The sequence below is a fragment of the Ruditapes philippinarum genome, unplaced genomic scaffold (genome assembly GCF_026571515.1).
Source record: "Ruditapes philippinarum isolate M1 unplaced genomic scaffold, ASM2657151v2 ctg1741_1_1_1_1, whole genome shotgun sequence".
Classification (NCBI taxonomy): domain Eukaryota; kingdom Metazoa; phylum Mollusca; class Bivalvia; order Venerida; family Veneridae; genus Ruditapes; species Ruditapes philippinarum.
The window spans coordinates 6,044-30,436 of record NW_026860551.1 but is presented as its reverse complement, the minus strand read 5'-3'; the positions used below and the strand labels follow the sequence as shown (position 1 = coordinate 30,436).

Here is a 24,393-nt window from a genome sequence, read left to right as displayed (position 1 = left end):
GTGCTTCTTCAACTTTCATACCACACACTAAATGATATTTATGTCAAATTTTTATAAGACAAAATAAGCTTAATTTTTCTGCTTTATGCTTTCATCTAAATTTCACAGACTTCACTAAAACTCTAGCCATAATATCAGCTTCCAGCTGTGCAATGATCACAAAATTATATCATTACTGCCCCCTCCCCCCACCCCAATCAGCAAAATGGTCATCTGTCTGTCAAATACAATTGAACAATTAGGTATGCCATTTGCTTTTTACTGATATTCATATGAAAGTTTGGAAGATTTAGCATTAGCACAATCATACTTATATATGTATTATTAAATTCTGAGGTTGCTTTATTTAGAAATTTTAATTAATTGGAGCTGGGACTTAAATTTACTTACCATATGTCCCAGATTAGAGTTACTGTGTGATTATCAAGTGATGAAAAACATTCATAAACAACTTTCATAATTTCTATTTTTTATTCATAAAAATCTATTTCCAGACATAATAATTGCTTGCATTACTTTTTTTTTCTAATATTCAGTCAATAAACACCATCTGTTGCTGTGTAAACTTAAAAGTCATACTTCAAGTTCATTGACCAAAATCTTAAACATTTTACCGAGACCAAAAGACCTCTACTTGCTCATCAAAAAACAGTGTTTTTTAAAATGCCATACAAGAACAAAATAAAATAATAACATCCCCCCAAAAGCAAAACACAACATAAAATGTAAAATTTGTATCACATGTTTAAAAAGTTGTCCTTGTCATAACAAAATTTATTCAGCACAATAGATGTTATGTCTGGTCATGTAAAAGTAATTACAAAAACAGCAAAATTGAACTTTGGACAAATTCATAGATAAAATGTCAGAATTTGACATCTCATATTTTCTTGGACCCACAAAGGGCAAGATTACATCCTGACTGCAGGGAGTCCTTGTTTAGCTGAATAAAATTTGATTTCTCATAACCAGTCTATTCTCTGGCATCTGATTGGTTACTCAAAATTCCAGACTTGATTTTGACCAATGGCAGAAGAGCATTTTGAGACTGGTCTTTTGTCTCTGCTTTATGATCATGTGTGACATGAAACTGATGTTTTATCAATATGGATTTTTCCGCTTGGTCACTGTTTTCTTTGATTTTAATTTTGCCTGAAATAAACAAAAACAATTTTTAAAAACATATCATCAAATACAATGTACATGAAAAAGAGAAATGCTAGAAAATTAAACTTTTGTTTATCCAGAATAACATACCATGACTGCCTTTTATAAAGCTACCAGTGCTTCTCTTAGAATACAACATGAAATTCATATTATTGTAATTACAATGTATATAAATGATGTGTCGATGTAACATTTATGCAATATCAGTATATCATTTTAAGACCAAGAGCCACCTCAAGTTTTGCCCATGCTCAAAAATAAGCATAAATTTTGACTTAAGTCACTTTCATATTTGTATTTTAATAAATATGAAGTATACATGTATTTGACTAATATAGTACCATATTTCATATGGGTCAAATTATATAAAATATGTAATTGTTGGGGAATAAATCCTCGACCATCAATTAAATAGTCATGGGATAAAAAAAAACCAGAACAATCCAGGCAGATGCGAAGAATTATACACAAAAGCGTAAAGACAATGTCTCAAGTCTGACCTTATTGGCAGCTACGTGTTGTTGTGTATCTGGCTTGGTAGACCATAAACATAGCAATGAATCCTCAGCTCCGGTCACCAACATTTTCTCCTGAAAATATACACATGAAATAGATGTGACTCATTTAATACTGGACAAAATCACGGAAAAGAGGGTCATATAAAGTATCTCTCTCTATGATTCTCACCTAGTTAAGTACAATAACTCTCCCTATTCTTCCAATAGTCTAAAAATTATTAAACTAAAAGTGTCATATTTCAATGCATACCAACTATCTGGGAAAACAGAGCAGTTTGTTTTTCAGCAAAAAATATATAAAAAAATATATATTATGTTAAACTTAAAACATTCTTGAACATAAATGATTTAAAATATGTTGTTAAGATTTTTATTGAATCATCAGTGAACTTTGGCAAATCATTATAAAATTTAACATTAATAACCTAAAAGAAAAATTCTAAAAAACAAACATTAAACAAATATATAATACATATGCCAAACATCATAACATCATTTTAGTCAATCATTTATTAATTTTAATAATTTAAAGTATGTTTCTTTAGATTATTTTAATCCTTTACTTCATAAAGACATGTTTTGACAGCTTTCCCCCCCCCCCTTTTTTTTGAGGCCTAAAATAGTGAAAAAATGCCCTATTTAGGCCCCAAACACTGCTTTTCATTTGAGTAATGTTGTTAAAAAAGTGATGGCCTCAAGTTGATCTTAAGGTAACATGTAACTAACGCTGAAAAACCTTTGACTCTATCTTAATCCATTGGGAAGTTGCAGCACCTTGAAATCAGTTTTGATGGAAAACAACAACACAAAATAGTGATTTTTGACAATTTTGAGATGTCCCCCCATTGCCATGGTAACAGGAAATTTAAGATTGAGCATGCTGTTACAAAGGCTATGGTCCAGTCAACATTTGTGCCAAGTTTGATCAGTATTGAAGCATTTTTTATAGTTTTATAGCAGTTTGAACTTGTAACAGGAAGCTATTCAATGTCAGAAAACAGCCATTTTTTACAAAATGCTCATGAAGAAATGGGTTAAGGTGTGGCGAATCTTTACTTATCTTAGGCAATTAACACTAAAGTGGGGTGAATCATCAGATTGACAAATCATTTCGTATCAATCCTTGTAAACTTACTTTAGAATTCCAGTGAAGACAGCGTACTGTTGAAGAATGTCCTCCATTTAACATACATGTAACTTTTGGAATTCCTTTCCTGGATAACTCAATTATCTTCAGCTCTCCACTTAAATAAGAAAGTCAAAAATAAAATATCATTAAAAATCTTGTAAGACAGAATATACTGCTTGGTTTTATTAAACAAGTATAAAACAAAATGAATCAAAACAGCAAACTTTACATGATTGGCTGCAAAATCAGGGGTCATGAACTGAACGTAACCTGGTACTTTGTTATGACATAACTGATAAGAAAAGTTTATTTATTTTGTTGAGTTTCGGCTCACATTGACTCTGCCAAGGTCATGTGGTAACTTTCCAGCTTTATAGGTGGAGGAACGCATCAGGTCCTCATTCTTTCATTATTAAGAAAAAATCTTTACTATTATGATATCTTAGATACGAAAAAGAAAAGACTATATCATATCTGTTGAATTGAAAAAAAAACATTAAACAACATTGTTGCTATGGCAACTTGATGAAAATTTCCTTTTATTTCCACCAGCAAATGGTTTCCAAAAGAAAGTAACCTCATCCACACCAGAAAAAGTCTCAACCAGTACAAGAGTTGTCAGTAGGACAATACCCTCAACTATTCTCAGTGCTTGACCGTGTAACAAGAGACTGAATGAAGAACAATTTTCTCCCTACAAAACTGGCCATAATTCTGTCAAAATCCATGTTAGGGTTATGGGCCATAGAGAAGACAGTGAACCCTGTTAGTACTCAAATAAGTGTGTGAAATTTCAACCCATTCCTTACAGCAGTTTTGCAGATGCCAATGTGCAGGCACAGACAAAAGTGTGACGTCCAGGCCTATGCCGGTGTGAGTACAATTGCTTTTCCTATTCTTTGAACAGTCAAGCCAAAAGAGTCTAAACCAAGGTTCTCAACCACATCAAAAACTGACCTTAACAAGAAAAGGTCAAACAGAAAGGTGGCTCAACCAGACAATAAAGTGGTCTGAACCAGAAAGTGGTCTTTACAGACAAGTTTGACTTGGAACCATAACTTATTTACTAGTGGTGACTTACCTATGCTGGCCTGCTAACAGGTGAAGCTCAAGCTTATCACTGGTCAAACAATCTACGATGTAGTCAATACCATCTTTGCCCTGAAATATATAACAATATCTATCATTTAATATAATCATGCATATTTCATACACAAACATGCAAGTGATCACCAATGCCAAAAGCTGATCACTTTCAGTTCCTGCATTACAAGAGATAAAACTGGATCAACATTTTAAGCATCATTAGACGAGATCTTCATTGCTGAAGTCTTGTAGTATGGTAATTTAGTGATAACAGCAAGGGATTAAACTTTGCTACCCCTGGATACGTTTTCGACATAATACCACTGAACCACTGGGTCTGCTCATTTTAAAAGCCATGATCAAATCAAACCATATTACCTGGGCTCGGTGCTCAATTGTTGTAACTCCAATAATAATGTCATATGAGTTATAGCAGTTCTGTAGCAAGTCCTCAATTTTCTCTCTATAAGTCGAAGCCCTTATAAGACAGGGTCTAAAATTACATTCTCATTCAGTTAAGTGGACCGATTTTTAAATTTTTTTTAAGGAAATACAAAATAAGAAGGTCTCTCTCCACCCTTTGACATAGAAAGAGGTCAACAAAACATTTTTCATTGTATTCTGTTTATTAAAACCTATCCTAGATACCCAATGTAGGTAACCTGAGCCCAGCAAATACCTAACTACTTACAGATGGTAGTATCAAACAAATATTTACCACTATACATCTGAATAAATCATTGAAATTTATCAAATATTTACTTTATTTTCTTATTTAATAAGAACTTTTCCTTTGTCCTTATTATCAGTGAACTTTCCCTTTCATCTCTCATCAAATGTTAAGTCAAAAAATTTAAATATTAAGACATCATTATTTAACTAAAGCTCAATTAAATTTTTAGATACTCCTAACACTAATGTTTGAATATTATCAGTATATTATCAACCAGTACCATGCTTATTATCTTATATTGACTTGACCATCTTTTGGTCTGAACAAAACCATTATTTTTAGGGAAAATTCCAAAAAAAAATTCTTAAAATAAGAAAAGCTTAAAATTTTTATTATTGGGTTTTACCAAACTATAGCTCAAGTTCAATTTTTATAAGGAAAGTTATTTGGTTTACATCTATCACTGTTTTACAAAGCATACTATATTAAAAGTGAAATATCCTTTTTTTTTTTTACAACTTTCAGGTTTAGAGAGTAGGAAGCTCTTCCTAAGTGAACTAACCAAGTGGGCATGATTCCAAAAGAAAAACCAACACTTTTATGTAAAAATAAGGTACTTTTTACATTTCTAGTGTAAATAATTGCTCTGAATATATCAGAATGACAAACAGGGTAATATGAACTCAAATGACATTGAAATCTACGACTGAATCAGAGAAAAATATTATTTATGTACTTTAAATTCCTTTTAAAGTACAAAAAAAATAGTCCGTCCCTATTGAAAAGTAAATTTGATTTAAGATTGACTTAAACAATGTGACCTTGCCATCCATTAGATTGTCAAATTAAATGTTATTGAATTACCGGTTAATAAAAGGGTTATGCCGTCTATTGTATCTCTAAAGTCAAGAAAGTATGCGAGTTACGGCTATAGAAGAAATGATAATATTTACAAAATATTTATACATGGCTACAACGGGCCTTGGAAACTGAAATTTTATTTCAGAACAGGAAGTTTTTATTTTTATATTTGTATCAAAGTACAATATAGTAATTATATATTGATATTCTATTCCAAATATTGTAACTGGAATACTTTTCAACAAACAAAAAATTAATTTCATACAAATTCATGCTCTTTTTACAGCCAATAAAGTACTGACAAAGCAGACGTCAGAGAATGTGTTAAAACTCCACATTAAAAGGGACGATTATCATGTAGTTTAAATTTTAAAAACTGAATTAGTGTATCTTAGGTTCAAGTCTTACTGATGTCCATCTTTGGATAACATGTAACATAACATGTATTAATGTGGGTATCTGACGATAACTGATGTCATAAATTTATTATGTTTGATTGGGTTAGTAAGTGACAATGACAGAGTACAGGTCATAATTACGGCATGAGGTAACGACATAGTAATTATGGCATCAGTAAGGATAAAGCTCATAAAGCGAACTGAAAAACAGTTCATTTATGCTGAAAGAACTTGCATGAACCATTTTTTCTGAATAAATACTGTGAATTCACTTAATTTTGCGGGCATGAAATTAAGTGGTTTTGTCAAAAAGAATATTTTTGTGGCTACCTAAATTTGTGGACTGTTTAACTTTTCCAAATTTTTCAAATGTAAATAATGTGAAGCAAAATCACCTTACAGCAGATGAAATGGAATTTCTTTGGACCTTAAATTCTTGATTTACCTATCCATGAAAACCACAAAAATTAGTAATAACTTTGCAGTAAATATGTTTCGCCTGAACGATTCCAGTAAAATCATTGTGCCGTGTCTGCATAATAATTTTTCGATATTCTGCAAATCTTCTTCAAACCTTTTCTATCTCTATTTCTTTCACTGAATGATCTCAAATGTTGAGGACATTAGAACTCTTTAAGAGTTTCCAAGTCAAGAAAATAAGTATATACACAAACAAGAAGTTGGATACAACAAAGGTTTTATTAATAAAATGACATTTAAGTAACTAAATATTTTCTCATGATTCTATTCAATTATTATAATATATCAATACATTCGGGGAGTTTAAAACCTTGAGAAAAACAAACTGTTTTGAAGATAAAGTGACCTGTGAAAAGCTATGTCATGAACTTAAAGATTTTGACAATCTCACCAAGAGCGATTGTATGGTTCACACAACAAAACATGCATGTGTCAATTTGAGGCTGTCAGAAAATAATAATTACTCCCCCGCTTCTTTAATGCAATTCTGGTCTGTGTTCTGAAATTCATCATTTGTAAAATGTCTTAAAAATTCTACTCCTTTGAGTTTCAGACAAAAAATTCTTGATTTTACAATGATATAGTTATTATCTTTTGATTCTTTTCTTGCGATTGAAATTGTTTCTATATACAGAATGTTTTCAAAAGATTCAAATTATCGTTCATGCCTGAGTAATATCTACGTATATGTAAAATCAGTTGATCTTGTAGTCAAAATATTGAGATGTGTCCATACTAAGGTCGTATCTGGGGTTTTTTTTTTGTTTTTAACTCTCAACTTGCTGAATTTGTATAATATTAATTTGGAACAGTTCATTTCAATTTACATAAATGAAAGAAAAAATTGTAGCTACCAACTGTATAAGGTCAGGCCAGACTGCACAGATGGCAAAGGATAGTCACTTTCAGTTCCAGCCAAATAAATGAATATTCTTAAGAAGACAATCAAAGCTTATTAAACAGTGGCGGTAAGGAAGCCTGTATCTGACATTTCTGTATCAATATGACCTTTTTATCCAATCACATATAATTATAACATAGTTTACAACTGAATAAAATTAGTCAGATATCATAGATATCCATCTGTCTTTATAAGGGCAATTACATAATTGCAGAACTGAAGACAGTTTAATTGGTGTTTAATTGTTTATGATTATTATTTTCTACATCTTTCTGATAAGCTTCACTCTGTTAGTGTTATTCCAGAATGTTATTAAATCTTTTTGTTTCCAATAACTACAGAGAAACAGTTCCTTCGGTTATCTGATAATAAAATACAGTATTGCAAAATGTCATCAAATACGTCATAGTGCATTTTTTTTCCTTTTTCAATTTTGAGATTGAGTGCTGTCTAGGAAAAAAGCACTGAGTTACATAGTAAAGATATTGATTTGAATCCTTGGTTTAATTGTTTAACTTAATAACAATATTGTTTTTAAAACAATTTATGACAAAATTATCTCCGGGACATTTCCAGGCCTGAGACAAAATTTATAGAACAATCCAGGATTTAACCAGGGCACTGTGGCATTGTGTATCTTATTAAACTTTCAGCACCCATTCAACCAATTTAATTTATCAAGCTTTTTAAACTTTTTTGTGCCGAATCTTCAGAAAGTTGAAAAAAAATTGTTTTATCTATTCAAAAACCTATGTCATCAATTCAGCTAATAATTATATGAATATATGAAAATCTTATAATACTGCATGTTTGTAACACCGCTTTTCGCTGCCTTATCATGGCGTTTATATAATTTTATATATAAAACTGCTGTCCATTTTTGAAGAAATCTGCTTTATCATAAATTTGTTATAAAGATTCTTGATAGGTTATATGACCATATATAAACAGTTGTTTGCAACATAACCCTCGCCTAGCTGCTCAGATTATATATGAAAACAACCATTTATATCAGGTCATATAACCTGTGAAAAAAAATCGTTATAAACTAATAATATATACATGTAACTGATTTTGTATAACAATAATTAGAAAAATCTTTTCTCAAAATTATTCACAAACATGCACTTTGCATGTACTTTATGCATGCAAAATTTAAACATGCGTACAAAAAAAACAACAGTTATTCAAATTAATACTAGTATAACATTATCAATACATTTAAATCGCATTCCAAAGCATCGTGAAAAGAAAAAATTACATTGCTACCACCAAGGCTGTGATTTTAACAGCCATATAGGTACCGCTATTAAATACAAATTGCCTCCCACGGCCAGCTATCCTTTTCACAATAATTGATAAATAAACCATCATTCAACGGAACGGAGCTATATTTAGAACACCTTTTCAATTCTTGCTTTAATAAGCAATGACTTATGTAAATAATCAAATATATCATATTCACTAGTACTCTAAATACAGATTGTCTCCGCCGATAACTTGAAGCTTACTGCTAAACAAATAAGAAAAATCTATCCATTCAAAGACTTACAACAAGTCCCCTACAGCTCAATGCATTCTAACATACCCTATTCAATATAAACGCTGTTAAATATGACCCATTTAGCTATTTTGGTGTAAATAAAACTATAAATAGGATCAGATTCAAAGCCTGTCCGTTTGTAAATAAAAATCTATTAAATCGTAATATATTTAATAATACATTTTAAAATGTTTGAGTGTTTAGAATATCAAAGCAAATTTTGATGAAATAGTGAATGGTGAAGTAAAATTGCTCTTCAAATGATAATAATTATATTGTATATTGTACAATAATGCTTGGTTGAATTAAATACTGGTAAAATTGATCTGTTAAAAAAATTATATATTACATAAATTAATAACACTTTATTAAATTTAATACTGATAAAACTGATTTTTAAATAATCATAGCCTGTAATTTCTTTTAAAATTTTCCATGTTATTCATACTACTGAAATTATGTAATTTCTTAATCCAAAATTCTGAATGATTTTTTGGAAAGATTTAGATTATATCATACCAAAAACTGGAAATTACTTTTTACTTGAAATTCAATCTATATTCATATGTCAAATTTAACATGGGGGGAGCTGGGGCAAATGTCCATCCATCCAAAATAGATGAGGGGGCAAATGTCCGTCTTGACAATAAATGGGGGCAAATGTCTGGGGGAAGGCAATTATCCATGGAAGCAAATGTTGATTTTCCCAGTCTTGACAGCTCCTAGATTTACATGTGTTTATTAACAGAGTTGACTTACATACGGTACACATGAACAATTACTTCACTAAAGTCATCTAAAGACCTAGTAGCGATTCAGATGAATTTAAGATACAGATATTAAATACCATTATGCAAAATAAAAAGGACAAATAGTGATAGTAACAATAATGGTGTTTTTAACATCTTACAATATTTTCAGTTTCTTAAGGAATTCAAAATGTAAGGAAAATTATTGTTATTTTTTTTCAGGAATGATAATAATATACATGTAATTTGAAAATGATATTAGCAATTTGCCCTGCAACTAAGCCCCTCCCCCCCCCTTCAAAAGTCTTTTAGTAAGGATTCCCACGTAAAAAGCCAAAAAAATTAAAATGAGTATTCTAATACAAAACAAATGTATATCAATTTAATGAAAAATTTATTTTATATCCAATTAATAAATATAAAAATTAATTAATAAGAGGAATAATCAATTAATTATATCTTAGCCTGTGGTGACAGCAGATTCTACCCATGCAACCAGAGCAGACCAAGACCTGCCAGCACATTTGTGCTTTCTGATCATAGTCTGCACCATTCACTTACCAGTCAGTGTATACTTTAAAAATTTCCCCTGAAAATGATGAATGGTTTTGTCCACTTTATAAGATGGGCAAGTCCATTTCAGAAATTTAGCTTGGTAAGAGTTAATATAATCTTTGGAAGGAAAAGATCGATAACAGATATTAATTTTTTATAGCAAAGAAGTTTACAAAATGGAACATTCCTTGTGTCATGCTACAGTGTGTCATAACAAATTGGAAACCAATTATAACTCTGAAAATTATTTCCCACTATTATTATTTATTATAAATACAAGATATAAAACCAAGCTTAGGTAATAGTTCAAATATCCTTCAATGTGACGAAACTATTCAATTTATGCAGAATTCAAGGTTGATAACAACCCCCACCCGATGTATTAGATTGTATTCGGTTTGTAAAGTGACGTAAGCAAGAGAAAGAAAAATGATTTAGTTGACAATTAACGGAAATACGGCACTAAAGACATTGATATGGAAATAATTGCCATTTCAAGTGCACGATAACTTAAATGTCATCAAAGTTTCTTATCTTTTGAAATGCAATGTAAAATTGTGTCAAAATATGGCATACATTAAATCACCTTATATTGAATAAATATCAAAATATTGAATATGCGGTAATTTTTGTTTATTTAAGTTCTACACTATATCGGCATGTACATATCTTTTCAATAACAAGTTTTTGTTGTTGATTTTTTTCTTTTACTTGAGACTATTCTTTCAATTTTGTTTGATATTGAAAAATCAATTTTACCACACACTTATGTGAAATAAGTATGGTAGTTTTGAAAAGTCTGACCAGCTGGTAAAAAGATTGCATAATAATACTCTCTTTCTTTTTTGATATAAAACTGGAGGTAGATGTCAAGTGACCCAACATAAATGGATTAAACAAGAAATAAGGCAATGCCTTGAAACCAGGCTGCTGTTGTATAACAAGTTTGATTACAATTTTTTAATAATATCGACAAGAAAACAATTGTTTCACGCCCAACTGCTCACCCACCTGACCAACTGCCTGCTCGTCTGCCATTCGCCATTCTAACCACCAGGCTTTTTAAAATTTGTAAACTTGGTTAATAAATGCTTTTTACTATGTTCAAAATTCAAGAGTAAAAGATTTGTCTTTAACTTATTTTGCTTTGTTAATACTCAAATGTTACATATTCTTACTGAAGGGATATACAAAGATAAAGTGCATGCCATATGCTTGTCAGTAGTGTAACTTATGATCCATGGACAGCCAGACTTCTTTTGTTTACATATGTTTTAAAATTAAGTTCTAGAAAATCTTAAGTGCATTGGAGACTGCATTCATTCTGCATTTCTAAAAAAAACTTTCTTTGAGTTCTAAAATAAGGTTAATCGGGAACAAAACAAGAAGGCCATGATAACCCTGGATAGTTCACCTAATATACATTGCTAGAAAGGGTCACAATTCTTTAATGCAAAAGCCAGTGTTAAGGTTGCTTTTAGTGACCCAAGCTGCAAAATTTTTAAAACATTTGTAGATGTCCAAAAAAAAAAACATGCAAAAGTTTTTAAGATATTTATATTGTTCAAGTCTAAGTGTCCAAAGAATGCATTGTGCAGCAGTGGTGCGGTATTTTGTAGATTTTGGAATCAGAGCTGCAAAATCTAGTGCTGGTACTGGTAATGGTACTTCATATCTTGCAAGTACTGGTTCTACTACTTAAGTACTACACTATAAGTACTGATGCCGCTCTAATTGAAATTACATGACGGAACTGGAAATATTTTTCAAGTTTTGTGTACCATTCAATGGAGGTTTTAATAAATAACTTGTGTGCAAATTTTCGGATTATTCTCTCAACCCGTTTTTCCAGAATACATAATCATTTTGTTGTGCAAAATATAGAAAAAATGAAAAGCTTTGCAACAATGGTCAGAAAACAACTTAGTCCCTTACTGGAAAAACTTCAAAGCAAATCTATATGATCATGGAATTAAATTAAAGAAATGGCGAATCTGTTGCTTATTTCACAGGCAACCATCAAAGAAACAATAATTCTGGAAAACAGGAAACAATTGAAAATTGAAAAGAAAAAATACTGGCTTGTCCCTTACAGATAAAGAAGCTACATTATAGCCAGTTTAAAAGCACTACGAAGAGAGACACATTTTAGAGCGGACAATGAGTGAATGTAACAGTATTGGTTGGGTTTTGTTGTCCATTTAACATGAAAGGCATTTTCCCTTCCAGCATGGTGAGAAAAAACCTATGCCCCCCCATTAAAACCGAGTAGACCCCCAACTTTACATAAAAGAATCTAAAGTCCCTTGTGGTGAGGGGAAAGTGGTTTTAAGTCAACAACCTTAACCATTTAGTCACGAAGGCCCTCACATTATTATATCAAATACATGAAAATACATTAGAATAAAAATCTTGACTCATTTATACCATATTGCTTTGTCATATACCAGTATTATATTAAGAAGAGCATCGTATGCAGTGTTCTCACGCTCATCTGCTAAAATTACAACTTTTTGCATAACTTACAAGCTTAGCTTACAAGCATAACTTACAAGCATAACTTACAAGCATAGCTTACAATGCATAACTTACACGCGTAACTTACACGCGTAACTTACAAGCATAGCTTACAAGCATAACTTACAAGCTTAGCTTACAAGCATAACTTACAAGCATAACTTACAAGCATAACTTACAAGCTTAGCTTACAAGCATAACTTACAAGCATAACTTACAAGCATAACTTACAAGCAAAGCTTACAAGCATAACTTACACGCGTAACTCCAAAGTTTCATGTTGATGATTTTTGAAATGTTCAAATAATGGGCTACATTAAAGTTTGTGCACAATGACAATAAGGACGCAGTGATCATACGTAATAGTTCTTTTTTTTTTTTTAACAGAAAAACTAAAACTAAAAATTATTCAAGGATCACACTGCCATTCTAAATCGGAGCTGATTTTCAAAATTTAACAGCAGAATTTACTCGATTTGTTTTTTAAATTGGATATAATTAATTTAAGTTTTCTGTTGAAAAAAAAGTATGGTTTAATGTTTTTAAGTAATGTTGTTTTTATGTCAGTGTGTGTGACCCTAGATATTAAGTTGAACACAACTGCATGCTATATTAACACTCAGTCAAGGGCAACAACTACATGTATCAATAATTTTGACAAAAATTAACAAAAGTTAAACAAGAGGGCCATGATGGCCCTGAAGTCGCTCACCTGTATATAGGCCCCCGGAGCGGGGCCAGTTTAAATCCCAAGGCTTTTATTTGAACAAACTTGGTAGACACCCATTAGAAGATGTTTCATGCTAAACATCTAAGGTCTAGCTGGTCAAGTTTTTTCTTTACACATATAGTTAAAAACAATGACACACCTGGGGCAGGGCCAGTTTTGACCCAAGGGCTTTTATTTGAACAATCTTTGTAGACACTTACTAGAAAATGTTTCATGCTTAATATCTAAACTCTAGCTATTCGGGTTTTTTCAAAGAAGATTTTAAAGTTTTTGCTATACACATATATGGAAAATCAATGTCCCCCGGGGAGGGGCCAATTTTGACCCCAGGGCTTTCATTTCAACAAACTTTGTAGACACTCACTAGAAGATGCTACATGCTTAATATCTAAACTCTAGCTATTTGAGTTTTTTCAAAGAAGATTTTTAAGTTTTTGCTCTAAACATATAAGGAAAATAAATGACCCCCTAGGCGGGGCCAATTTTGACCCCAGGGCCTTTAAAAGAACAAACTTAGTAGACACTCACTAGAAGATGTTTCATGCTTAGTATCTAAACTCTAGCTATTTGGTTTTTTTTCAAAGAAGATTTTTTAAGTTTTTGCTTTACACATATAAGGAAAATAAATGACCCCCTGGGGTGGGGCCAATTTTGACCCCAGGGCTCTTATTTGAACAAACTTGGTAGACATCCATTAGAACATGTTTCATGCTAAATATCTTAGCTCTAGCTCTTTGGGTTCTTTAAAAGAAGATTTTTTAATTTTTTACTATATGCATATAGGGAAAATCAATGACCCCCTGGGGCGGGGCCAATTTTTACCCCAGGGCTTTTATTTGAACAAACTTGGTAGACACCCATTAGAGGATGTTTCATGCTAAATATCTTACCTCTAGCTCTTTGGGTTCTTTAAAAGAAGATTATATAAGTTTTTACTATATGCATATAGGGAAAATCAATGACCCCCTGGGGCGGGGCCAATTTTGACCCCAGGGCTTTTATTTGAACAAACTTGGTAGACACCCATAAGAGAATGTTTCATGCTAAATATCTTAGCTGTAGCTCTTTGGGTTCTTTAAAAGAAGATTTTATAAGTTTTTACAATATGCATATAGGGAAAATCAATGACCCCTTGGGGCGGGGCCAATTTTGACCCCAGGGCTTTTATTTGAACAAACTTGGTAGACACCCATTAGAGGATGTTTCACGCTAAATATCTTAGCTCTAGCTTTTTGGGTTCTTTAAAAGAAGATTTTATAAGTTTTTACTATATGCATATAGGGAAAATCAATGACCCCCTGGGGCAGGGCCAATTTTGACCCAAGGGCTTTTATTTGAACAAACTTGGTAGACACCCATTAGAGGATGTTTCATGCTAAATATCTTAGCTCTAGCTCTTTGAGTTCTTTAAAAGAAGAATTTTTAAGTTTTTACTAATTGCATATAGGGAAAATCAATGACCCCTGGGGCAGGGCCAATTTTGACCCCAGGGCTTTTATTTGAACAAACTTGGTAGACACTCACTAGAAGATGTTTCATGCCAAATATCTAAGCTCTAGCTCTTTGGGTTTTTTAGAAGAAGATATTTAAAGTTTTTTCTTTTGGTTGCCATGGCAACCAGAGTTCTGCATGGAATTAAATTCTTTGAACAATTTTCAAAGGTGACCACCAAAGGAACATTCCTGTGAAGTTTGGATGAAATTGGCTTAGTGGTTTATGAGAAGATGTCATTTAAAGTAAAAGTTTACGGACGACGGACGGACGACGGACGGACGCCGGACGAAAGGCGGTCACAAAAGCTCACCCTGTCACTTTGTGACAGGTGAGCTAAAAAGGGCTTAACTCCAAAAATATAGCTTTCAGAATTATGCCCCTTGTCTCACAACTGCAACATGTCATGATTAACAAGTATTCCAAGTTTCATATTGATAACTTTCAAATGTTTGAATAATGGGCAACAGTAAAGTTTTTGCACAACAACAATGTCAACAACAAAGCTGCAGCAATTATAATAGCCTGACTTTTCTTCAAAACAGACAGGCTAATAATATATGAAATAATTAATTACTTGAAGATCTTACCTTAAGAACATCTTTTAAATCTGTAACTTCTAAAACAGGATCTCCCTACAAAAAATACAAATACTGTGTGACAAGGGAGGCAAATCAAATTATCATCATTTAAATACTTAGTAAGAGTTACTTTTCTTTGCATGAGTTTGGAAATTTGTATCTAGCACATCTACAATTTACCTGATATTAGTACACTGTTAATAATGAAAGTTACTGCTAGGCTTAAAATTTAATACTCTAGGTCATTATGCAAAAAGGTCATAGGGGACTTGTAGAGCTGACTGGTGAATCAATCAGGCATTTGAGTAGAAACAACTACCTTCAAAACCCAGCTGAATATATTCTAACCCAAGATAAAATTGTTGGTTTTAACTATAGAAATATAAATGTCCATTATTGATTAGCCTTTGCTACCAGTGTAGAGCCAGGCCAGCCTGGCAAATGATCAATCTTTTTATTTTGATATCTTTAATCTTAAATGGACTGTTCCAAATTAAAAGCAAGGCCAATCCATAACAAAAATCCAGCAGCATATGGATAAAAAAAATAACTCCAGCTTTATAGTGCTAAAATATATAATACATTGACAGTAGTATCCATTTACAAGACATTTAAAACTTTACAAACTGCCTTATGAAAGACTGGCCATCTGATATGTATTATCAAACCAACTGCATAATTTGCTTGCATAATGCTATCACTGTCAAGGACACAGCTCAAATCAAGCATAACAACATTACAAGTAAAATATCAGTCCTATAAAGATTGTTAACTTCAATATTATTACCTTCACAAGAAATAATAAACACAATTAGTTCTAATGGACATTACAAACAGACAAACAGGCAAAAATTATTTGCCTGAAGAGAAAAATTCCTGTAAATTAAATCAATAATATAACTTATATTTTCAATATAATGAACTTTTTTTTACCAAAATAATAGAGACATACTTTTAAACAATAAAACAAGTTCAAAATAGTAAGGCTTTAAAGATATTTACCTCTATGGAATCCCAGACATGTAAGGTATCTATATGTGTTGTACAATAAACATTGTTAAAGTTCTCCCCACACCAGCCAAGTTTAGCCACAGTAGAGCAAGTGTTCCATGTGTAAGATAGAGCTTCGTCTTCATCAGTTTCTGATATATCAAATAAACATGCCAGGCCATCCATAGATCCCGTAGCTAGACTGTTAGCATTACTGGGGTGAAAACATACCTACAAAATTAAATAAATATATCTATATACAGACAAGTAAAATCTCTAATTTGCTACTTATAGTTAAAAACACTTATTCAAATTCAACATGTAGCTTTCGGGCTTCTTCAGCAGCATTTATTATACATACAAATACATGATTATTCAAACAAAACAAAGGAAGTGATGTAACATCACTGAGAAATGACCACTGAGGCATTCCGTCTGCAGCTTTATTCTTTAGTGTTTACTTCTAAAGGTTGATATGTTCTCAACTTCTCTTTCCACAGATTTTCAATTGTCTTTCTGTATTGATCAGTTCTGTTTTCACCAAGAGATATACAGAAAACAATTGACAATGCAACAGGGTGAGTAGAATTGAATTCAATACTCATTGAACAATTCAATACTCACTGAACAATCATTTTAACACTTAAAATATTCAACAAGAGGGCCATGATGGCCCTGAGGTCGCTCACCAGTATATAGGCCCCCGGGAGCGGGGCCAGTTTAAACCCCAGGACTTTTATTTGAACAAACTTGGAAGACACCCATTAGAAGATGTTTCATAATGTTAAGTTTTTATTACACACATATAATGAAAAACAATGACCTCCCCCGCCCCCGGCAGGGCCAATTTAACCCAAAGGGCTTTTATTTGAACAAACTTGTTAAGACATCCATAAGAAGATGTTTCATGCTTAACATCTAAGCTCTAGCTCATTGGGTTTTTCAAAAGAAGATTTTTTAATATTTTACTATACACATATAGTTAAAAACAATGACACCCCTGGGGCGGGGCCAGTTTTAACCCCAGGGCTTTTATTTGAACAAGCTTTGTAGACACTTAGTAGAAGATCTTTAATGCTTATTATCTAAACAGTAGCTATTTGGGTTTTTTCAAAGAAGATTTTTAAGTTTTTGCTATACACATATAAGTAAAAATCAATGACCCCCCCCCCAGGGCGGGGCCAATTTTGACCCCAGGGCTTTTATTTGAACAAACTTTATAGACACTCACTAGAAGATGTTTCATGCTTAATATGTAAACTCTAGCTATTTGGGTTTTTTCAAAGAAGATTTTTTAAGTTTTTGTTATACACATATAAGGAAAATCAATGACCCCCGGGGCGGGGCCAATATTGACCCCAGGGCTTTTATTTGAACAAACTTGGTAGACACCTATTAGAACATGTTTCATGCTAAATATCTTAGCTCTAGCTCTTTGAGTTCTTTAAAAGAAGATTTTTTAAGTTTTTACTATATGCATAAAGCGAAAATCAATGACCCCCTGGGGCGGGGCCAATTTTGACCCCAGGGCTTTTATTTGAACAAACTTGGTAGACACTCATGAGAAGATGTTTCATGCTAAATATCTTAGCTCTAGCTCTTTGGATTCTTAAAAAGAAGATTTTTTAAGTTTTTACTATATGCATATAGGGAAAATCAATGACCCCCTGGGGCGGGGCAAATTTTGACCCCAGGGCTTTTATTTGAACAAACTTGGTAGACACTCACTAGAAGATGTTATAAGCTCTAGGTCTTTGGGTTTTTTAAAAGAAGATATTTAAAGTTTTTTCTTCTGGTTGCCATGGCAACCAGAGTTCTGCATGGAATTAAATTCTTTGAACAATTTTTAAAGGTGACCACCAAAGGAACATTCCTGTGAAGTTTGGATGAAATTGGCTCAGCGGTTTATGAGGAGATGTCATTTAAAGTAAAAGTTTATGGACGGACGGACGCCGGACGAAAAGCGATCACAAAAGCTCACCCTGTCACTTTGTGACAGGTGAGCTAAAAACAGACAAAATATGATTATAGATGCATTTAATTTTTGTACAGATAAATAATTTCAAACAAAGTACTATACATTTTAGTATGCTTATAACTGTTGTGTTGGATAAAAATAAAATAACATGTCAGGTAATACCAACAAATGACAGTGTACTACAGTCAATTTTTAATCCTCAAAGTTTGATATTTTTTTTAAAAGATCAAAGAAACAACTTATAACTACAAACATGATGACTAGTTATCTAAAGGGATTGTCAAATCATGCTGAAATTTCCTTTTTTAAATCATTTTACAAAATTAAGTATTTTTAAATAAAAAAATAAATTTCCCAGGTAATATAGGGGGAAAAACCCATGGCTGGGGTTAAAGTTTTTTGATTTTGGGAACCCCCTTCCCCCTCACATTTTGTGTTTCAAATCCTGTAAGGGACTTTATTCTTTCAAGTTTGGGGACACTATCCACTTTTCCATAATGGAAAAGGGCTGTGATTTTTTTTCCCGGTGCCCTCAAGGTTCATGCCTGAATAATGCAAAAGTAGGACCTGAGGGCTTCCTCCCCCATGGTTAAAAAACTGTAAAAAATCCTTTATATGAACTTTATAAAAGTAGGGATGCCCTTAAAACCCAACCCCAAAAAAAACAAACGAACCCGGGTAATATCATCTTGATTTGGGGTTCACTGTATGCAAACCCAGAAGTTTCCCTTTTTCTTTTTAAAACCCCGAAAAAACAAGTATAAAAATTTATAGCATTGGGTTTATTTTGTATTTCATTTAAATACATGTGCAGGTATACATAATCTGCAGGTATACATAAAACTTTTAAAGTCATTGTACATAGGAAATTGTCATTTTTAGACCAGAGTGCTTTTGTTTTGAGGGTTATGCGTCTCACATTATAATGTGTACATAGAAAGATGAGGAGTAAAGGAATGAATTATTTGGAAATTTTGTAGTTCATAAATTATTAAATATTTCTATTTTGTCAAGATTTAATAAGATATTATTAGGAACCAAAAAAAAGCATTTTAATTTAAACATAAATTAACAAGGGTGTTAAATGGTACAAACAATCAAGGCAGAATTTATTTTATCTGTATTATCTTTATAACACAAAACACTTTAGCAAATTTCAGCCTGTCATCAGGTTACATAATGTAAAATGGTAAACTGAGGGGCCCTTTAAAGCCAAACTGGTAGCAAAAAATGAATCAAAACCCATGCAAACAGAGTTAACAGACCAAGATTTTGCCATCTCAAATCCCTGTTCTGCACTGTTTGCCCATTCAGGTCAGTAAATATCTTGTGAAATATTTCCCCCCTTTAAACATGATGAATGGTTTTAGTCCACAATAAAGGTGATCAAATCCCTTTAAGGGTATTTTAAATGAAAAGGTCAAAAAGGGTTTAAAAAAATTCAGTTTTTAAGGGGAAGTAGCTTATTGTTACTGACTACTCGGAGTGTTCATATTTACCAGAATAAAATGAAGGCATTTTCTTCCTTATCAGCTTCCTGGCCAGAACACAGAACTCTATCATCAGCGTTGATGTCAATACATGTAAACATATTCTCTGTTTCAGTAGATCCTATACAACACAATATATATCAACAATATATCATATAATTTAGAGGACTGATACATGTTGCATTTACCGTAATGTCAATACATTTTTTTAAGTTTTGTTTGATACACATACATGTAGTTTCTCTTAAAATTTTAGGTCCACTGTCAAGAAAAGACACCTCATTATTGATGAGTTTAATTGATATAAGTTTACTGATGTTTTTCTGGTTTTTATTTTGATTTAACACATTTTTTTTCATATTTCAGTGGTTGAACCAACTTAACAGCTTTCCTGTGTAATTATTCTGTAATAACCAATTTCTCTGCAAGTGACCGACCACTAAGTTTCATTTCAAACCCTCAATATTGACTGGATACCAAATTTTCTATTTTTAGTAACAGCAACCTTGATCCTACATGGCCCAAAAGCAATCCTAAGTGAGGTCTTCACATAAGCTTGCAACACACCAAATTTCATTGAAATATTCTATTCCTAACTAGTTATTGAAAGGAAACTGTTTTTCTACTTTTAGTAACAGTGACCTTGACCCTAGGTGGCCCAAAAGCAATCCCAGGCAAAGTCTTCACATAAACTTTCCATACAGCAAGTTTGATTACGATAAGTCAATCTAACTTTAGTTATTGACAGCAAAGCATCTTGTTAGATGCCTGCCTGTCTATTGCATGCCATCATAGACCAATCTAATAACCAGGATCAAAATTGCAAAACCTGATCAAAAAAGGGCAAAACATAGGAAAATACATTTGTTTATTTAAATTAATAATGGAGATGATGGTCTTAGGAAAGTTTTCAAAGTTTCAAGCAAATACCACAATGGGTCTAGTGAAAAAGTGGGATAGTCCTTATCACTTAATCTAGGTGTCATGTCATGGATTCATATGCTAGCACCAGGGTGAGTAGAATTAATTTTTTCTTTTTTGTTGAGCTAAACTTTATAATGCCTGACATAGAATGTGATGATACATAAAAAGTGACCTACCTCTGAATTTCTGAACTTCTTTTGATAATTTAGTTCTTGTATCCCAACATCTGAAATTGTTATCGAAATAATACCTTCAATGAAAACCAAGTTGCCAAAAATTATTCAGTCTACTGGTATACACAAAAATTTCAAAAGAACATATGTGTAGCTCTAAAAATAGTATTTGACCATTATGTTCACAAAATAAAATATCATCTCTACCTATTTTGACCATAACTTGGTAAATTAAATAAATAACATCACATTATGACTTGTTGATTTTTTCCTTGTCAATAAAAATCTATACAGGATATTTGGTTTTTATTTCAGAAGAGACCTCTCTTTGTTGGCCCATTTTAGTTTAGTTTATACCAAATTATTTTAGTTGGTCTATTTTCACATTTTTGATATTTGAACCTACAGAACTGACGGGAAATAATTATATCACAGTAAATATAGTAACTAGGCGTTGAAAAAGTAAAACAAATTGTTTATGACTGATATTAAACGCGAGTTATTTATCATTCATGCCAAGTAAGTTAAAAAAATTGAAAGGAATTATGGCAAAATGTAAACATATTTTGACTTTCACCTGTTCACAAACTGGATGAGCAAAAATGTCACTTTAATAATGAGATATACCTAATAGTTTTATCTTTCGATGATGAATAAAGTAGGTGAGGCTCTGTCTTTCCCCAGCTTATCCCACTTATAGTATCAGAATGACCTACATGTATATAAAATACAAAACATTCATATATACACATGTATATAATATATATAATAAGCATCAACCCTTGACCTGCTGGAATCAAAATTGATTAGCCTTTGGCACCAGTATAGAGCCAGCACATCTTGCACATCCATACAACATGACTAAGATCTATACTGTTGACGGACCAAACTCAAATTTTTCATCTTGATATCAACAAAATTTATATTAAACAGTTAAAAAAATCGACTCTGGACAAGTCAACTTAATATATTCAACAGGTTATGGGTTGATTAAATCAAATATTGAATTTTACATGCTATATATTATAAGTCTGAAATATGTATTTTTCACAGATTGAACACCAGGTGTAATACTTTTTTGAAAATATAAGAGCTGGTGCTCATAAGTGAAATATATTTTATTCTTACATACTTAAGTAACAATTTTTTCTCTATTATTCCATGGTTTTCAGTCATTTTTACAAATTTTTGCCGTAAAAAAATTAAAACTCCTAAATTCATGACATCATCAAATAAATGAATCACATTTTTCTCTTTAAAAAAATTACTTATCATGTAAAATTTCAAAAAATTTTTTTTCATTCTTAAAAATTGATATGTCCCCAATTGGGGGTGATTTGGTAATAAAGCACTTTTACTGTGGAAAAGGGTATTTGGGTTGGGGGGGTAATATTAATTTTGTTTTTCATCCACATTAAAAAAAAGCCCAAAACTACTGATATTTTAAAATTTTTCACTGTAAAGGGTTATCAAAATATTTTTTTTATTTGGCAAACTAAAAAGGGTTTTTAAGCAGGGTAATAAATTGTACTTTTCCCTTCAAATTCCCCCCTACATTAAAGCAAGTTTGGCCCTTTTGAGAAAACCTTTTATTTATGATTTTTTGGTTGGTAGCTGCTATATAATCACCATCTCCACTGTTTCATGAAATGGACAAGAAATTTTCATTGATTATGCTTAATAATAAAACTTTATGTGAGTTTATTAGAATTCAACCTTTCTGTGAAGTTTGATGCTCTTGACAATTCATGTAAAAAGTTTATACTAATTCATTTTAGTTTGATTGTGTGGAAATTTGAAACACTCTTGAATCCATTCCTACAACCAACCAGTACTAAGCAATGAGTGGTAAATTTCTTGCTCATGAAAACAACCGATTGCCCCTGACAGGGTTTGATCCCACACAGCATGTTATCATTATAGTACTAGTCACACGCGTTATCCATTTGGCCATGCAGCCACTAAACACATTAACTGATGGCAAAAGAAATTGACCAACATGCACATTTCATAAGAATATATATTTCAACATTTCAGTAGAATTTAATTCTTTTTAAAATGAAAGCAGGAAACTGAAATTTAAGTTTCTAGTTATATATCAATTGGCCTTTGACCTAATGACCTCAAAATCAATAAGGGTCATTTATCGGCCAAGAACAATGTGACTCTGTCCCGATGCAGGGGAGGTACAATGGCTCTCCCTATTCTTAGAATAGTCAAGCTAGCAAAACTATTGTGGTACCGAGATAGGTATGACCTTAGTGAGGAATATTGATAATGGAAACCATTCAAACCAACAGGTTAAACCAATTCTTCATGAAGGCTGGTGGAAACTAGCTTTCATCTACTCCAAGACGGTCATAGGTAAAGTCACAGCTAGGGGTGTAACAATACAGCAAAAACCGTATTGCAATATATTGCCATTTTGCTGAAGCGTATTGCAATATATTGCAATACGTATTGTCGTGTATATGTTTTGATGTAAAGATGGAGTAACATTTATATATTTATTATATATATGTATATATTTTTAGTAGAAACTTAACAAAAATGTTGATAAATAGAAAGTAGTGTCACACAATTTGATAAACAAAAACTAGTCGTGTGTGACCTTTCACATATGGGCCGCTTATGTAAATTATGCGGCCGCTTATTGACTTTTAAGTGTACTAGTTGTCGGATACTTTTATCTTACGTTGGCGCCAACAAAATTTGCCAATTAAAGATTTTATGTGAAATTTGTACAAAATTAGAAGGCAATTAATTGAAAATGATGATTTTTATAAAATACCGGTTTTCCAAAAATCGTACCGCGGTTCGAAATTTAATTTTTTCATATTGCAATATATCGGTATACCGGTTAAACCGTTACACCCTTAGTCACAGCTACCATTAATGCTTAAGATCAACCTGTTACAATAATTTATATACAATGTACCTTTGTGGCAGCCACATCTAAGACATAATCTTCTTCAACATTGTCTAACGACACAGCAGATTTCTCTACCAGACTTAAACTTTCAAACATTGATTCTGTTGTTCATGTTCAGTGACTGAAATAAAATACATTAAATACATACATTTAAAAGGTTTAAAGTGAATGGGTCTACACTCTACAATAGGCACACTTTCAAGTATTTTCAAATATTGATAAAAAATTTCATGGGCATTTGCCACAATCTTATTTTAAACTGTTAAATCCCAAAAGGTGCATAGTAAAGGTAAATTTGGCCTTTAGGATTTTAATTATTTACACTTGGTTAAATCCACATGGAAAATGTAAGAAATCTGGATCAAATGTTTTTTTTGGGTTTTTTTTGTTGTTGCTTTTTTAATTGTCAGTATTCAAAAATAAGACTTACAGGGATCATCCTGGTCAGGATTTTTAGTGAGAGATTTTCTCTCATTTGAGAAATTTTGATGAGAGAAATTAGATTTTCTTGAGAGATTAAAAATAAT

General features: G+C 32.0%; 1 protein-coding gene across 1 annotated transcript; it reads right to left on the bottom strand.

The window, feature by feature from the left end:
* Positions 1-315: 315 nt before the first annotated feature.
* LOC132760579 (WD repeat-containing protein 89-like) lies at positions 316-23,962 on the bottom strand. The gene is made up of 11 exons (XM_060752582.1): positions 23,866-23,962; positions 21,562-21,646; positions 20,938-20,987; positions 19,847-19,958; positions 16,831-16,969; positions 16,382-16,600; positions 15,389-15,433; positions 3,896-3,975; positions 2,821-2,929; positions 1,668-1,757; positions 316-1,152 (listed from the first exon to the last, which is right to left on the bottom strand). Exons 1-11 carry the CDS (start codon positions 23,960-23,962, stop codon positions 1,102-1,104), a joined length of 1,077 nt encoding a protein of 358 aa, XP_060608565.1. The 3' UTR covers positions 316-1,101.
* Positions 23,963-24,393: the final 431 nt, after the last annotated feature.

Excerpts from the sequence above, each read along its gene's own strand:
- LOC132760579 (XM_060752582.1), bottom strand. The coding sequence starts at position 23,962 with ATGTTTGAAAGTTTAAGTCTGGTAGAGAAATCTGCTGTGTCGTTAGAC. Across the intron at positions 2,930-3,895 it reads CTGTTAGCAGGCCAGCATAG|TGGAGAGCTGAAGATAATTG; the intron begins GTAAGTCACCAC and ends TTCTTATTTAAG. Across the intron at positions 1,758-2,820 it reads GTCTTCACTGGAATTCTAAA|GAGAAAATGTTGGTGACCGG; the intron begins GTAAGTTTACAA and ends GTATATTTTCAG.